The 17,777-nt window shown below is 41.3% G+C and overlaps 2 protein-coding genes across 3 annotated transcripts in view; one reads left to right on the top strand and one right to left on the bottom strand.

Moving 5' to 3' along the window:
* Positions 1-496: 496 nt before the first annotated feature.
* Positions 497-6,283, bottom strand: acmsd (aminocarboxymuconate semialdehyde decarboxylase). Of its 2 annotated transcripts, none has more exons than XM_071472621.1 (11): positions 6,219-6,283; positions 5,613-5,829; positions 3,863-3,907; positions 2,912-3,008; positions 2,771-2,820; positions 2,208-2,444; positions 2,032-2,125; positions 1,629-1,724; positions 1,348-1,520; positions 909-1,007; positions 497-714 (listed from the first exon to the last, which is right to left on the bottom strand). In XM_071472621.1, exons 2-11 carry the CDS (start codon positions 5,724-5,726, stop codon positions 652-654), a joined length of 1,068 nt encoding a protein of 355 aa, XP_071328722.1. In that variant the 5' UTR covers positions 5,727-5,829; positions 6,219-6,283; the 3' UTR covers positions 497-651. The 2 variants fall into 2 exon arrangements, with proteins under 2 accessions (XP_071328722.1, XP_071328723.1); XM_071472622.1 differs by lacking the exon at positions 6,219-6,283 and adding an exon at positions 4,072-4,154 and having other exon boundaries at positions 5,613-5,755.
* A 35-nt stretch (positions 6,284-6,318) lies between these two features.
* LOC139614931 (transmembrane protein 163a-like) overlaps positions 6,319-17,777 on the top strand; it is a 53,799-nt gene continuing 42,340 nt past the window's right edge. Inside the window, exons 1-2 of the mRNA XM_071472623.1 lie at positions 6,319-7,245; positions 12,265-12,384. Of these exons, the coding sequence (XP_071328724.1) occupies positions 7,044-7,245; positions 12,265-12,384 (322 nt within the window). The 5' untranslated portion in view covers positions 6,319-7,043. The remainder of the gene's footprint in view (positions 7,246-12,264; positions 12,385-17,777) is intronic.

Below are 17,777 nucleotides of genomic sequence, written 5' to 3'. Positions count from 1 at the left end.
TGAGCTGAGTTAATGTTAGCAAGAGAAGAGCATTGCATCACTCCTTTGAAGTAGACTGCATATTACTACACATTTAATTCATTAATTAATTTATTTATTTATTAATTATTAGCAGTTCAAGCATATTGATAGGTAACAGGTGATTGATTACATTAATAAGAGAGGACTGGAGATTAGTCTCATCAAGAAAAAGAAAAGAAATGATCTCTTGATAATCATAAGTAGATGGTGTTGTGACTGGCAGTTTCAGTTTGTTTCATGTCTGTAGGCTAGTGATTGCTACAACTTTAAACAGAGATGGAAAGAACAGCATATTTACCATTACAATATAATTTTGATTTTGATTAATTATATAATTTGATTTTAAAACACAACTGTAATTTAGAGTGATCATTATCAAACAATTGCTCATGATCAATAACAGCCTTCATTTCCCTTCTCAGGAGTAATTGTGTTTTATATTGAGTTCAAACAAATAAGGCCATTCATAAAATACTGACAGTTAAATACTTTATTAGGACAAACCACAATGAAATTGGTTATATCTACTATACAAGCTTCAGGATGTTTTGTATCATCAACATATGCATATGTGAATAAAGCTGTCACCCTGAATCACTGGGTGTAGCAGTTATATTTCAGATTTTTATGTTACTCAAATTGCTCTCGTTTCATTCCCAAAAATTCCAGGGCATTTCCAGCGAGCAGTTTATCCTGCAATACAAAGGGATAAGTATCAGATTGAATACTGGATACAGTACTTTAAGACATTAAAACTGATTAACACAATTTACTTTCGAAAGCCAGCAGGATTAAAGACATCCCTCTGCATTAATGTGACAAGCCTTTTCTGCTGGGCTTTGTGTTATAGAGTCAATTCTAAATGTAGGAGAGGGATCAGTTATTACCTTTAGAGTCTCATCAAACTCATCCATTGACTCAATCAGTGATCCAGGCTGCAGCTCGCCCAGTGGAAATGGATAATCTGTTCCCAGCATCACTTTATCCTGAAAGAGAAAAAACATGTGAATTTAGAAAACGATTGCAGTGCTGAGCACATTGACAGTATTCCTGTCAAAGTGAAGAAGGCAAGAATAGTTACTGTCATCAGCACAACTACTGTAAAGAATCAGAGTCCCTCCACACACAGAAGAGCACTGTACGACCTCAGTGAGCCCTGGTATGCAGTTTCTGTATCCAAGGTTAAAGTGGTGTTACAGAAATAACTGCTGATGTGCTCAAACTACCCATTGCAACCCGTGCAACACTCCCTCATTGTCTTTACAGTGTATGAGCTCCCTCTGACCACCAATCGGGCACAGCATGTGTTGAATGAATGAAACTCACTTTTCCCATAACATCAACGAGCAGCTTCAGGGAGGTGGGATCATGAACTAGGGAGTCAGTGTAGAAAGAGCCGAGGTATTTCCGTGGACTGACGTTGTTGTCGACTGCACACAGGTCAGGGCGGACTGTGTGGCCATGTTCAATTCTGCCAACGGTGAATGGGAAAGAGCCACCTGTAATAAGGAGCACACATTATGTAGTCTCATTACACCTTCAACTGGGCGTGAAGTGAGAATGCTTCACATTTAAAATGCACAGGCAACGTCTGGTCTCTTTTGTACCTCCATGAGCAAAGCAGACTTTCAGTTTGGGAAATCTCTCGAAGACACCTCCAAATATCATCGAGCAAATAGCCATGGTTGTCTCTGAGGGCATGCCTTTGTGATGGAAGAGACAACAAGATATAACCTCTCTCTTTTCATATTCTAATGAAATGTCTTGTTATTGTAAGACAGTGTAAGTGGGTTAGTATACTAAGTGACAAACAACATGGAGTGTGATTAATCACCATTGAGCATAATCAAAATGCATCAATTATGATGTGAAAGCTGAAATATTCAAAGAATCAGAACCAATGTGGGGACTTTGATGTCTTTGTCAATCATTTTAGGAAATAGCAGGTACAATGTTACGGCTGTGTTTTTGCTGTTGGTTTATCTACTCTTCCTGCTCCATCTCCCTCACCCACCAGCCAGGGCAGCCAATACTTAGCCATCCTCCCATCTGTCTGCATGTCCCATGGGTGGACAAATATGGAGCAGCCCAGCTCCTCAGCTGCCTGTGGGGAGGACACACTGCAAGATCAGTTATGTTACATTATGTTATTATGTGAGTGTATACTATAGTATGCAATGTCTCACAGCATAGAAGGGATGGAGTTCAGAGGCATTAAGGTCCCAGTTGTTGATATGTGAGCCAATCTGCACCCCAGGGAAACCCAGCTCCTTCACACAGCGCCTCATCTCCAGGACGGCCAAGTCAGGAGCTTGCATGGGCAGCGTTCCCAGGCCCACAAACCTCTTTGGGTGGCTACGCACTGTCTCGGCCAAATTGTCATTTAAAATGACGCAGAGATCCAGTGTGTCGTGAGGTTTGGCCTGCAATCCAAAAATAAAATGAAAACAGGGACATATATCTGTGAGAGCTGAAAAGCATTTTAATCATACAAGTTTCTTGTTAGTGTTGATGCTTCTGTGACTGAAGAAGAACGAAGACAGTTAAGCAGTTGCAGATAAGCCACCATAGTACTGCACAAAAGACCTACAATTGAATTTCTTCTTCGTTTTCCAGAGTGGGAGGGTGGCCCACAATAAGTTAGGGCACAGCAAACAATACTCTGTAGTTCCAGGCACTCAGCAATAAAACATGATACTGTAGCTGCATTGTTTTTGATGTAATTTGCTTGGTCTTGGCATGTACTCACCCAGTAACTGAACATCACAGGAACAGTAGAGAGGGCTTGAACAGTCACACCTGAATATCAAGAAGAGAAACATCATTTTCAGTCACCAATAAGATGAGAAGCTGTAACACATGTTTGCATCTCTCATGTCTGTGCCTGCACCATGTTGATCCATGTCTTGTATGCGTGCACTTGCATCCCAGCAGTTTTCTTGAATCACTCGGAACAGCTTCCCATCCTTCATCATCTTTGCTTCACCCTGGAACACAGCATTGACACCAGTCACATCTCTCTTTGCTCTCTCTCCAGTGTAGAGTCTGGACACGTTGGCAGAGTTATTGTGCTTCTTCTTTGTTTTTTCACTTATCAAGTTCCCAATTTTCAAGCTCATGAGGTTATGTGACTTTTGGATTTTGTAATTTTTCAAAATACAACCACATGATGGCAGCAGACAGCTGAGTCGTACTTTCATGTTACTCATATGACATATTTTTATAGTTTAAGTAATATATTTAATTGCAGACCAAAATACACAAACAACATCTGGTTAGTTTATCTGCCCATTAATGGCTGTAATTAAATATGTTATATCTTGAATGTTATGAGGCTTTGAGTCCTCTGAGAGCTTGATTTTAACATTGGCAGTAGGACTTAAACAAATGTTCATCACCAGACACATCTTATGTATGTATGTATGCATCAATGTGACACATTCAACTATTACTCCGCATGCGCAATTAGCTGATAACAAAAGTTCAACCAGCGTTTTCTGCAAAAAGTGGCATTGGCCACACAGCTGCCAGATCTGTGTCTGCTCTGTGCTCTGTTGTGTTGCCGCTGCGTTTGAAGTGAGTCTCTCTGCTGACGCAGTGGCAACGTGCTGAGTTCTGCAGCTGCTCGCATAGCCAGGACCAGCCTGACAGGTCCACAGGGTGAGGTGCAGCCGGGAAGAACCTGCTGTGTGCCCAGCATAGTACGCAGTATGACTGCGTGTGTGCTCCTGTACCTGTGCCCTTTCTGTATGCACGCACACACGCGCGCACGCACACACACACACACACACACACACACACACACACACACACACACACACACACACACATATTGACTCACCTTGCAGTGATGGTGGAGCTGGACAAACCCATCATATCCATACCTCTGAAACGCATGCAAAACACATTTTAAAAATGTCCAGGTTTTTTTTCCAAATATCAACATATTTTAAAAAAATATAGACCATGCATTAGGTTATTGGTGGTTTAATATTGTTATATAAGATTATTGTATATAAATAAAATCATGGTTTGATACCCCCAATGCACCTTGCTACAAAAATCCACTATTGATTGTTATCCCATCTGCAAGGGTTCAATCTTCGTCCTGGAGCACTATCCATTCCAACGCCCTGGATCAACAGAGCGAATGCAATCTGAGGCTGTTGACTCTTTTGCACACAAATGAAGCCTCAAATGATCTATGTGAACAATACAGCCAGTAAAGCCCAATACATAACCGTCCAGACCAGCAGAACTGTGTACTTAGTAGATAGATAGATACAGAGAGAAAAGCTTCAGCTATCTTCAGAAATTGATGTTCTGTTTAAGGTCCTGAGACCCCAGGCCCACTTACAGCTCAAAGAACAGAACTACATTGTTTTATTACTTTGATTCTTCATGACTTTTCCCCAGTTTTACGAGAGTATCATATAAACATGATTTTGACCAGATGACATGTTTCAGCTCTGTTTGAGCTTTTAGAGACCCCAGGTGTAAAATATGGTTAATACACAGATTTTGTTTTGCTTTATATCTTGTGATTGATGTTTCCATACTTTTTTTGGCAGTGTTACCTCTACAAATCCCATATAAGTGTATTTGGAATTTACTTTTCCTCTATGGGTTTAACAACAAAGTTTTATCATTTCTGCGTTGTGCTGAACTGTTTTGAATTATACAGTAGGTATAATGCAGGTTTCTGTTATTTAGCCTACCGTCCTTGATATAAGAGGGGCGGAAATAGCAGAAACACCTGTCTGTACAATGCAGTAAAATTCAAAAGCACCACAAACTGCAGCTTCCAAAATGACCATAAAGCACCTCGCTATAACAATTTTAACACAAACTGGACTTGTGTTGAACACAGGGGTTAAATAATCTTTGCGTGTCATTGATTTTTCTTTATTTCTTTTCTTTTTTTTGTAATAAAAAGACATTTCCACGTTTTTATCACCTGGTCACTTGGTATGATTGGTATGGACATAATGGTGATATACAATATGATGTAAATGCTTCACACAAATGTTTGTGCTCACATGCATTTAAAGACAAACATCCAAAGAAGTGAAGTTGTTGGCTACTGTGCGAATGTAAATTCAGTAATAGGAAAGAAAGAAAGAAAGAAAGAAAGAAAGAAAGAAAGAAAAAGATGCATAGAGAAACATAGAAAGCTTGTGAGTCATACTGTATCTCCGGTCCTGCAGTAAATGTGGGAAATGATTAGCTAAAGCCAGGCCTCCACAGTGACAGAGACATAAGAGCAGGATCAGATAGAGCAAGGCCGGAGCCTCCTATTGATTAAAGTTTAACCATCCATAGAGAAGACAGACTTATGGAGTGAGCTGTTAAACTCCTTGCTGACCCTCCAATGGGAAATGTCTTTACATTTTCTTTTAGGCTGCTGGTATTAAATAGCATTGGATTCAGGGAGAAACCCTGCCTGACACCAAACTGATACAAAGATGTGTTTTTTTTTAAACCCACTGAACCACGCAAAATGAGATGTAGCCCATAAATTGTGTGCACTCAAGGCTAAGGCACCAGGCTGTTAGAAAAAGCGCTCAGAGCCTTCATGAGCTTGTGCCTACCTGCTTCAGATCAGGCCACTCCTTTGGTAAGATATGATTATGAATATCAACCTTCATCCTGGTGATTACCCCCGGGAAAAGTCGAGAGGTCTGCTTTAGAGAGATTTCTTGCATTAAATGCGCGTACAACCAATAAATCCACCCCGTGCCTTCAGCCTGAAACCAATGACCGACAGGTGAATGCCTGCTGGGACAGCCTTGTCATTTATTACCCAATCTGTAAAACAAGCAGACAGTAAGCAGAGCTCTGACCAGGCTGGTTAACACTCTTAACAGCTGATATTCTGAACCATGAAGCGATATTGTCCCTAACTTCATTATTTAGTCCAGTGGTTCTCAGACTTTTCACATCAAGGATCCAAAACTGACACAGATTAGACCTCGGACCACCATTTATTTAGATTTCTGCTTTAATTACTGAAAGTGTTTGAAACCCACGAACAAAACAGTCAAACGCTCTGTCACTGCGTTTCTTTTGGATGGAATTACAGTGAAAATGAATTATTCCACCTTTTGATGGGGACACTGAGAAACCTTCTCAAGGACCCAAACCATTGATCCATGGATTTAAGCAGCACCTCTATAGCTCATATGAAATTCACTTACCTATAGTTTGCAGAACAAGTGTCAGTCTGATATCTTACTGACTGACCCACTAGATCTCGACTCACCTGCTCACAGCCCCGTGTTTTGGCGCCCCCTGGTGCTTAATGATGTAGCCTGGCAATTAATTCATTAAGAGCCGAGGCAGCAGGTAAAAAGACTCATCACCCAAGGTGTGAAAGAGTTGATTTCTCTGAATTTGACAACCAAGGAGACAGTTCTGAGATTTGAAGGCGAATTCAATATAAAGAAAGATAAATACACTGATAAAAGCATAAAGTCATCAGTAGAAACAACATAACTATTATTTGTGATTCTCTGAGATCGATTACAGTTTTGTCTCACACATAAATTAAAGGTAATTTGTATTAAATGCCTGAGTAATTGAGGGCAGATGTCACTGAGTGTTTCATGTAGTGGTCTGCTGAAGTGCTGAGATCTGAGAGGAGGAGAGAGGGAGGAAGGGGAGGGGGAAACTTGCTGGCACCGCCTGCCAGATTCTCAGCAGATCTCAGCAATTTATCGCATCGCCGCATCGAACCCTGAAGTCTGTGGAAGTGACGGGTCCGGGCAGGGCGCAGACATCCACAGCGGCTGCTGGCAGGCTGGAGTTCACACACCGGGACGTGATAAATCCTTTATCCCCCATCTTCTCCTCCTCTCTCGCCATCTCTTATCTTCCTCCCTGCGCAGCTGAGTCGACACCGGTGGCATATTGGACCCGCTGGATGGCTGCTGCACTTAGCGAACCGGTGTGAATCTTTTTTCCCTTTATCTTCATCCTCCTCTGCCTCTGAGCCTGAAAACAAAACAACAACTGCAGCAACAATGACAGACCCGGCGGCCCCAGAGTCCTACCCCATCCCAGACCCGACTATTGTGGATCCCTGCCCGGCCACGGTGCGGAACGGCCAGTGCGCCCCGGATGGCTTCACCAACAACCACCACCAGCAAGACAAACCCCCCAACCAGCCGGAGCCGTTCACCACGGGCCAGGAGATGAAAATCACAGACAGTGTGGAGGGAGAAGGTAACTTCAGCCTCCGTCATGTTTGGATGCGGGTTTTTAAACTTATGGATGTGAATGTGTGCACCCTGGGGAGATGGGAGGGGTATTTTTAGTCCGCTCTTACTTGAATAATTTATGATCATCCTACATCAGCAGGATTCAGATTAAAGCAAAAGTTGAATTCAAAGCTTAAAGAAAATGTTAAATTGCTTCCCCAAAGGCGTTCATTCATTCATCCATTCATTCATGTAGACATCACAGTGCCTCAGGGGATGAAGGCACCTGTGAGAATGTGTTTCTGCTTTATCTGCTTTAAGGCCTAAGTCTAATACTAATCACATGTAGGCTGTCTCACAAACCCTTAAGTGTGAATTTACATTTGTTCAACCACAATGTGTGTGTGTGTGTGTGTGTGTGTGTGTGTGTGTGTGTGTGTGTGTGTGTGTGTGGGAGGGGGGGGGGGTTCTTTCAATGTAATCCCATTCATCATCTAATATGCATAAACCTGTGAAACAAAACATTCCACAGTGGATAACAAGAGGGCCTCAGTTAGGATATACAATAGAGCCTGAGCCTGTTGCTATATAGGCTTTCAGCAGGTTTATTGACTGTGATGTGTGTTTGGTGATCTGGTTTCAAGAGGTATCTGTCATGTCAGTTAAACTGTGTAGCTTTCCCTGTAGCCTACGAATGATACAAACATGTTTCAGCATGTTAGGAGGAAACAGAATTGGTTATTAAAGTCAGTGCGATGACAGCTGCAAATATGTTGATTGGTTTTGGGTAATTTCTAAGAACTAGAAAAAACCTAGCTACCTTGTGCCTGCCCAAGAAAAGATAAATATAAGGTCAGAATGAAGGATTTTAGAGGAATAACAGAGTCAACAGCTTCGTCTGTTTTATTGAAAGTGTTATAGATGTTCTGGTTCCTTGAATGGTTTTAAGACTCTGATCAGTTGAAAGATTTTAACTCTGATTGATTCTTGAGGAGGATTGATCCCTTTAAGGAGTGCTCCAGTGATTCAGCATGCCACTTCTGAGCAGCTCGGGAGAGACAGATTGTCGAAAATGCTTGAAATCAAAGCAGCACAGGCTGAGATAGATCAACTTCTAGTCCCTCGTAGGGGTCAAGTTCCAAAAACGCTGGATTTACTGCAACTCTATAGCGTCTCTCATCAAACGCTCACTGCTTGGTGAACATCTTTCTGACTCCACACTTTCGGCTCATAAACCCTTCAAATACCATGGATGTCATTATTCAATGGTTTTAACAAGCTAAAGCAGCACTAATCCTGATGTTTAATAGGTAAAATTGGTGGAACACCCTTTAAATGCATGCAATCTGTTGTGTCCCTTTGCTTGTGATGTTGGGTGAGGTCCTGTAGATAAAGGCCAGTAGCTCGCAGAGAGTTCAAAAGCCGTGTGAGCAGGCGTCAAGCAGAAAACTTTATTTTAAAGGTCAAGCAATTTGAATATTTCGAGCCAAAGCAACGTTTAAAGAAACAGCGGCACATTTCACGCAAACACACATTTCAGCACAGTATATTTCAGACATTCTCACTCTCTCTGTCTCCTTCCTCCCTCCCCTGCTCCCCTCATCTCTCTCCTGTTTACATAAATGTCCCTGCCGGTGCTGCTAGAAAACCTCTGCACTCCTCTGATCATGGTTATCCAGGCCAGCGAGTTTTCCCTTTTCATGCTAAGATAATAATGGTTTAGTGCTGTCTGATGGCGTTATAGTAAGACTATAGTACTATAGTAAAAGTTAAGAGCATTCTTGAAAATGATTTTAATAAAGTAATAATTTATCTTCTCTATTCTTCCTCCATGAATTGGGAGAAGAAGAACTGTTTTCATCCTTTCCTTTAGAATGTGGATGGGAGGGGTGTAATCAGCCTTTTGAGCAAGATGCCTGATATTCATTATTTTTAGAAAAGAAAAGTGTGATAGAGACAAGTGTCAAGAGAGAGACACACACTCACACCCACCCACACAAACCTGTGTGTGTGTCACAGAGCGCTGTGTAAGGAGATGTTGAGCACATGCCTCCTATCTGATCCCACAGCCAGGGATCATGTGAGCAAAGTGATTTAGCCATGCTGTCTCACTTCCCCCTCTGCCACACACACACACACACACACACACACACACACACACACAAACTCACTGGGTTTCTTGAAAATGAGACCTGTGCGTGGCTTCATTTGTTAGTTGATAGGAGATGAGTGTTTCACTGACTAGTGATCCTGCATTTACTGGAAACTAATATCCATAAAAACCACTCAGGCTCTGTCAGTGTGAGCAGAGCTTGTCCAGTCACTGGTTATAAAACCGGTGTTTTGCAATCAAGAAAAAATGTCAAATATACTGTATGATTTATAACATCATTCCTTATTGTTGTTTATGCATCAGCAGTCAACATGATGGAAATAAAAAAATGTAGATATGAGAGTGAGAGTAAAGTCCTGTTCTTATGACAGTGAGCGTCATTGTAGCTCTACATGCTGCTGCATGTGAATCCCTCCCTGTGCACAGCGCACATACACATGTATAACACTCACACATGTTTCTAAGAGGGATCTTTACACAGACTAACACACAGTGACCCCCCCACTCCCCACTACACAAACACACACACAACTGTAACGCACAGTGGGAGAGTTGACTTAATTTGCCAATAATGCAGCAAACGGATCCTGCTCCAGCCCTGACTGAGGCCTTCCAGAGGATTTTTAACCCCAGTTAGGCACAAGCCTTGTGCTTATTTCTCTGAGGTTTCATCTTCAAAGTGATAAATTGCAACCAGATAAACTGATTTCACATCATAATGTAATAAAGTATGGAAGCTAAAATGCTAAATATACCCAATACTGAAGAGGTCGTGTTGAAGTTAAATCTACCAGCTACTAAATACACACTGGCTGTTATTGCCTCACAGAAACACAGGAGCTGTACATTTTTGAATAGATGCATCATAACAGACTCATGCACTTGGATATAAAAAGTTTCTGACAGTTACAGAAAACTAGACCAACATCAGCTGAAGCAGCATACTGCCTGGAGTGCAAGGTTCATGCTGTCTTTAAGAACACAGTCGGTGGGAAGCTGGTGAGGGATTGTATTCTAGTAGCAGCACCATCTCCCTCTGGATGCTCTGTCTGCACTCTCTCCTTCTGTCTACACCCACACTCCACGGTTAGAGTAAGACCTGCAGGCAGAGCGGACTGACCACTCCAGACTGTGAGAAAAATAATGGGGACAGGCTTGGCATGATCACACCATCGGACTGTAGGAGGGGGGCAGACAAAGGACTGAGGACTGCTATTCTGCGTCACCAAAATGGATGGAAGTGTTATACTAAAGCACTGTATTTCTCTTTGAACTCGATTCTGAAAACTGACTCAACATCAGTTGGGTTCTGTTAGAAGCAGTATAGAGGGCTTTTTACTCCATGAAACAATCACATGACTTTATCAGCTCTCTATCAGCAGTTGTTTCTGGAATGATTCCCTCTCTTTGACACACAGACGGAAAATTCCCCCGAAGCTGGAGTTTTATACAAAAATATGTATAGAGCATCCTTTGACATACTTTTGCTTGAGTATGTTCTAAGCTTCATTAGTTCCCATTTACCTGCCTGTTTATGTAGCCAAGCTATAGGAGTCCAAGAAGGACACACCCGAGACACATTTCTGGATAGAATGACAACTGGTAGCATTAAAAGCCCTTTTAGATGCAAAAGTTGAGGCTTCTAAATATTACATGAATCTGCAGAGCCAGCCTCACATTTCATGATAATGGAACAGCTCCAGGCAGTTCAGAGTCTGGGCTGTTTCGTCTGTGACTTCAGGCAAAGACTTCTTCGCACAAACAGGGTTTGGAGCCATTTGGGAATATATGTGAATTGTGCCACTTTGTCTTTGTTTAGTCTGTTAGACGTTAGAAGTGAATTGTGCATTGAAAAGCAGGCAGACTCTAAAGATCCTCACAAGCAAGTGTTATGTATTTGATTTCTGTTTTGTTTTTTCTGAATTGTTTATGTCCATATTTCTTTGCATTAGTCTGAGGGACTACTTTCTTCTGCTCATGTATTCTGTAGCTGTCAGTGTTCTGCCTGGTGGTCTGTGGGTCTGTGAAGGTCAGTAAAGGAAGTTAAACCTGAGAAGCTGTTCTTGTGTTAAGCTTCATCCATGAACTCTAATCTGCAGTATAACAAGGTCCCAAGGCGTTTCACAGGGTTTGATGTCCCTCAGTGTAAATCCCTTATGGCCCCTGTGCTCTTTGAAGGTGATGAGGATCATCTCAGAGGAAAGATGCATGGAGGGTGGTGGAAGAAACAATTTCATTCATGTTTAAATCAGTAATATTAAGCCTCTAATAATGGATTTGTCTGCCTTGTACAATGACAACATTTTCTTTTGACAACCAGTTCAAAGAGCACAGACTGAGTGGAACTTGACCTCTGACCTCCCTGTAGTCAGTGGAAAACTGAGAAAATGTCCTTTGAAGGTTAAAGAGACTGGAAAATTGGAAACAATTGCTAGTTTTCCTCGAAATAAAGAATGTTTTCCTGAAAATGTACTTTTGACGTAAATGTTGTTTCATGCATGGCCACTGTAACATGCTCTATTGTTTCAAATGAGACTACATTACACTAACCTCACTGGTGTATCTAGCATGTTAGATGTTTTGACATTATAGTCAGGAACAAAACTCCTCTCATTTTTGTGGAATTGATCAAAAAGACAGAAAATTATTACTCATTTAAACACATTTTGGAGTTGGCAACAGAATTATTAGCTCAGTCTTTCTTGCAGCAATGTTCAATAGGACTCCAGGATGAAAACACAAGCTTGATGAACCAGATGAACCAATGAACCAGACACTGATTATTCAACACTGAAAAGATGTTCCTATCTTAGCTCACATAACCACTTACGCCACTTCAAGCTGACAAAGCATTACATAAAATGAGCTTTATAAAAGACAAAGAAAGAAAAGGAGCTGTCCTTGTAACGGAGCTCATGTGTCTCTCTGCAGGTCTCCTCGAGAGCAGCATGCGCCTGAAGCCCCATGAGGCCCAGAGCTACAGGAAGAAGGCGCTCTGGGTCTCCTGGATCTCCATCGTGGTCACACTCATACTGGCTGTGGCAGCTTTCAGTAAGCATTTCAAACTGATTTATACCCATGCAACATGTGCTACAGTGACATAAAGTAACTTAGTTGGACTATTGTGCTATTCAGTCATGAGCAGGCCGACTGAGTGCCAGCTCATTTCTCCCTTCCTTGTTGACTAAGAGGAGATGTTGTCATCTGAATGTCTGTATTCGTGCAAATGATAGTAAGTTGTTTTACAATGTGGGGCAGGAAAAGATGCAGAAGGCTTGAGTTACATTGTTCTACACAGGTCAAAAGCTGTTGCTATAGTTTGTATTTATATTGTTTATATGTTTGAAACCAACCTGAACTAATAATAGATTAACTAATATACTGTATCTGCAGGTATTTGCTAGATTGAAGGTTTTAGCACAAGATTTGTTGATTTGAAGTGATATTTTAGTGATATTTATTTGAAGAGCAAGGACTGGGCAGGATGTCAACAACTCTGTATGTAACTATTATAAGGACACATGAAAAAACACTGAGGAAAAAACTCTGAGGTAATCGATTCTGTGTAAAGCAGAGCTCTGAGGACACAGTTTCATCTGACTCTGTAGTGTGTCCAATGGTTCTAGTATTTTAAGAGAACCCTTTTTTATTTAATTTCAAAAGCAAAAAAAAAATCTCAACCTTGCACATGTGTCACTAATTTGAAATCAGCATATTATAAAAAGATCATTTTTTTGAGCAGTATGACAACAAAGAGCATGTGCTTTTTACCGCGCCGCTTAGACGAAGGTCAAAGTGTCAACTAAAGAAACTGAATGGTAATTCATTTTAAAGGTGACTCTTGGTGTGGAAACGACAGCACAAGTATACGTGAAACAGTGGGGAAACATGGAAGACAAACGTGGCTGAAAAAGATAAAACTCTCAGTTAGAGTTTTATTTGCATTTGAGCAGTAACAAACTCGCACAATGCCTTCGATTAGATCATGGAGTAAGAGTGGCAACCCCACAACCTCGGGTCTGGAGCAAAAATAACTTTTCTTTTGGACTCTGCCTAAAGATGCATTTTGGACGTTGCTCAGATGACGTTGTCCTTCAGTGAAGCCTCTGACGCTGTGAAAGGATGTGGAACAGTTTCAACACACGTTTTGTTGTCTCATGATATACAGCAGGTCCGACATGTAGCCTCCTGTGTGGAGTGCAATAGGGGATGTGGTTTTGTCATGCTGGTTACGCATCAGTCTGAAGTCATGATGTCATCTGTTCAAACCTTTTGTTTTACACTTGATGAAGCACAAATTTGTCTTTTTAAGCAGCTGCTTGGATTCTCACTTACCAAAGAAATGGATTTTAAGGAAACTACATGAGGAAGATATGAGTATTTGTTAAAGAGCTTGTATACATTTAACATTCGGTCAATTTAAAGGCATTTGCACAAAATAGGGTCTACCAATAATCATTAGAAAAATAATAAGCCATAAACAATAAGCCATAATAAGCTATAAAGCAAACTAACCCAAATATGTCACTGAATTAGTTTATTCAGCGTTTAAGTACAAAATGTTTGCTCAAGTTAAAGCTGCCCTAATAGATGATTTTATGTTAACAATGGATCACATGACTACTCATAGTGATGAATAATCACCCAACTCACAAGTTCACCTTAGCGCTAGCATCTAGCATTAGCATTTTCTAGGTCACAGTTTTTTTCTTTTGAGTTAGAACAAGTTATGAAAGTTAATTAGCAGCATTAGAAATGAATGGAGACCTGAACTGAAGGCAGAGGGACAGGCCAGAAACATGACTCCAGATGAATGATAATGTCGCTCCGTGTCTGCTGGATCAACTGTTTCCTATCAACTTCACATTATCAACTTAAAAGGTGAAAGAAAATGTCACTGTTCTTGAAGTGATCAAAAATCACATATTGCAGCTTTAAAATGGCTTGATGATGATGATGATGATGATAAATTAATGTTTATGGGGGAAATATGAGGAGTGTTTGAGGTTCTCACATGTTCTTCACCTATGACTGCAGTGAAGGTCTGTAGAACAGAAATGCTGGTGTGGATGAATACAGCTCCCAGGAGATGGATCACCTGGAGTGTGTGAATGACATCCCTGTTGTTGATTCATATTTTTTATTTTCTCTTTTCAAGTGAAAACCGGTGTGAGGAAGCAGGAAAACTTTCCCCTGAGAGACAGATAGATGGGGGTTGTGTGTCTGTGTGCATGAACATAGTTCGACAGGGAACAGAGAGACTTAAACACAAGAACACGATGACCCACAAAAATAAGAACCACTGAAACCAGCGGAGACAGCCCGGCTACTGGGAGACAAAAAGGGAGGAACAAAAGAAAGGAGGGATGAGTGGAGGGAAGTGCAGACAAGCTCCTCTCCACCAGACATAACTGCAGCCTCAAGAGGACGGGACAGGGGCACTGGGTTAGGGAATGAATAAATGAATACGACGCTTCCCTCCACAGTGGCCACACAGCATGGACAGGAGGAAAAGAGAGAGAGAGAGCACTGAAGAGGAGACAACTTAGTGAAAGACAGTGGAGGGAGCAGAGAGAGTGAGAGACAGATGGATATGGAGGTGTGGAGTGAAGCTCTGTAAGGTGCAGTGGTACCAGGGGGACGAGGCAGGATGAGTCCTGGCAGGCAGCGTCTGGGATTAAGTGGTTGTGATGGCTCAACTTTAAAGAACACCAGCGTGCTGTTTCCTCCTGCCTGTGGCCTAGTTTCTTTCTCTCTCTCTCTCCATCTTCCATCTTTTATCTTTTTACCTCTTCCCAGCTTGTTTCCTTACCCTCTATTTTCTTTACCACTTCTTCACCACACCTCTCCCTCTTTGCCCCTTTGATTTTTTTCTCTCTTCTAATACATGCTTTGAGGACAAAGTCGGAAGATTATTTGATTCTGTGAAGCTGTCCAGTGTCTTGGACATAGTTTTTCTCTAGTGGACGTGTTTTAATAAAGCACAGTAAAAGCCAAAGTCCTCTTTATACTTTATATATTTCATTCAATTTCTTTTCTACCCTTTCTCTTTTTCTTTTCTCTCCCTTTCTTCTGCTGCCTCTAAGGAAAACTGCAGAGATCCTCTGCCCTTCTGAGACCTTTAGCAGTATTTAAACCTTTAGAAGGGATGAAGGTTCAAGACCGATCCTCCTCTGCTCTATTTTCAATTGAATCGACTCTTCAGTGTCTCAGCCTTGAATGGCAGCTCTGTGTTAGCTCACAGCCTTTCTGGAGAAGCTGGGTTTTGTGTAGCTGTTCACCTGTGAAAGTGGTGCATGTCTTTGAGGCTTTATCAGACAAATCAGGCTGAGAGAGTGAGCAGGGACCGCGCTCCGAGAGGTAGGGACAGGTCGGTTATTGTGCCATAAAGCCAACAGTATCTGAAGGAATAATTGGACAGACATGATGGACACACACAGGAAACCACAAGATAACACCACATTTCCTTGAGGAAGTGGCCAGTAAGGCATGTGCACACACACAGGTGGAGATGTTGAGAGTACATGTCCAAGTCGATGGAATAAATGAAGATCTCTCTTTGGAAATAAATTATTCATTAGTGGTTGTAAACATAAAAAGACAACAACTTCCTTTGATTCTCTGTATAAATGAAAATTTCAAAAATCTAAAGTGATTCTGCAGCAGACAATCCTCCCCTCCTACGTACGTTTATTTCTAATAGTCTCAAGGCAATATTTTATGCAGTTGGTAGACATTTTTTAAAAATATATTACTGCATTTGTGCCACCATTGTATTATGTTATTTCTTTAGGGATTAAATATTATCTGCACTTTTTAAATAAATCTTTTTGTTAAAAATCCCAGTGAAGCATTAATAGACAACAATTTAGTTATTTTTTTCCTTTTTTTTAAAATTGAATTTTCATACTTACATCAGCACTTAGCAAAGAAGGCTGTGGTCACATCATTATCCGTTTGGTTAAAAGTGCCTTGTGGATTTTTCTTGTAAACAAAGATTCTGTTTAGTGTTTCTCACTGTGTTGCATCATTAAGGCTTCATCAACGTAAAACATTCTTTACATTATCGTTACATACATCGTTTGCTTGCAGCCGTATACAGCTGTTCCTAACCTGTAACATACCTTGGTTGTCATGGTTACAATAATAACGCATGGAGTGTGCTGACAGCAGTGTACTGGACCTTTGTCGCCTTCGTTACAGTGATAATTGGTCACGGCTTGGTTAGGTTCAGGAAAAGATCATTGTTTGGGTTAAATAAGTACTTTCTTAAGATGAAATGATCTTTGTTGTCATGGTTACAATAATAACAACGTGGTTAGCTTTGTCGAACAGTTACAACCTCCTGGTAACTTGGACTTTGTCGCTCTGTCACTGGACTTTTTCCTTTGCTCCTGTCATAATTACAATGGCCACTAGACGTTGCCTAGCAACAAAATGACTATGGGCCATAATAACCTGCTGCATAAGTCCACCCATAGGCTTTTTTTTTTACAGGATAGTCTACTCCCTTGCTGTTCTCCTCTTCCCCTCATCACTGCTTGTGATATTGCCGCCGATGCATCAGAGCAACAGTGTGAAACCACTGGACTGTGTCACAAGAACAAACAAAACAGGGACCGACTCATAAAAGCCTTTGCTCTGTAGCGCTACTAGTGGTCAAAAAGTCCACAGGGCTCCTCTGAGTCTGTGTATATGTGGTTGAACCGTGGTTAACAGCCACTGATTGACTGGACCCTATGATGTATCATTTTAACAGACACCTGCCATCCAATCAGAAAAGAGGAGTTTTTGTGACCACGGTATAACGGTCTTATTTACTGTTTTTCAGCCACATCTTGAAAAGCAGAAGCTCAGATAAAAGAAACAGAAGAAATACAGATTTCCTTCAGTTTACACTGTATTTCATTGGAGTCTCTTTGCACTTGGTTGCTTGGCCTCCAGCTGTGCTGAAGAATAAGAATTTTACATTTGTGTTTTTTTCAACCTTTTGTTTCTCATGAGAAATCCCAGCCCAGGTGAACAGATATTGTTTCATTATCAGGTATGAGTGGATGTCTGCATTGTGTTCATGTGATGCATTTGTATTATGCTTGCTAAGCAGCCAGGGGAAGAGCTGTTCCATATTCAGAGTGACCAATGGGCTGCACACCAACAAGGATGATTTTCAGATTGCCTTGCAGGCCCTCTAGATGCAGGCTATTGGAGCTGGCCTGTGGACTAATAGGCTGCCACATGATCAATCAGTGGCACTGCCAGCAACCATTTAATGTTTGAGCAAGAAGAAGAGAAGATTGTGCTCGGAGGGAGTACCAGAGGGAGGGAGCAGGAGGGATATTATAAAGCTGAGAGTGAGAAAGAAAGTGTCAGAGCAAAATCGGAGGGAAAGGATGAAGAAGTACAGTAAAGACAGGGCAGATACTAGGGGAGCACAAAAGAGAAAG

The sequence above is a fragment of the Trachinotus anak genome, unplaced genomic scaffold (genome assembly GCF_046630095.1).
Source record: "Trachinotus anak isolate AG129_WGS33_773 ecotype Australia unplaced genomic scaffold, CSIRO_AGI_Tana_v1 ptg000039l, whole genome shotgun sequence".
Classification (NCBI taxonomy): domain Eukaryota; kingdom Metazoa; phylum Chordata; class Actinopteri; order Carangiformes; family Carangidae; genus Trachinotus; species Trachinotus anak.
Note: the sequence above shows the minus strand (reverse complement) of the source record. Positions and strands in the feature narration are given on the sequence as shown.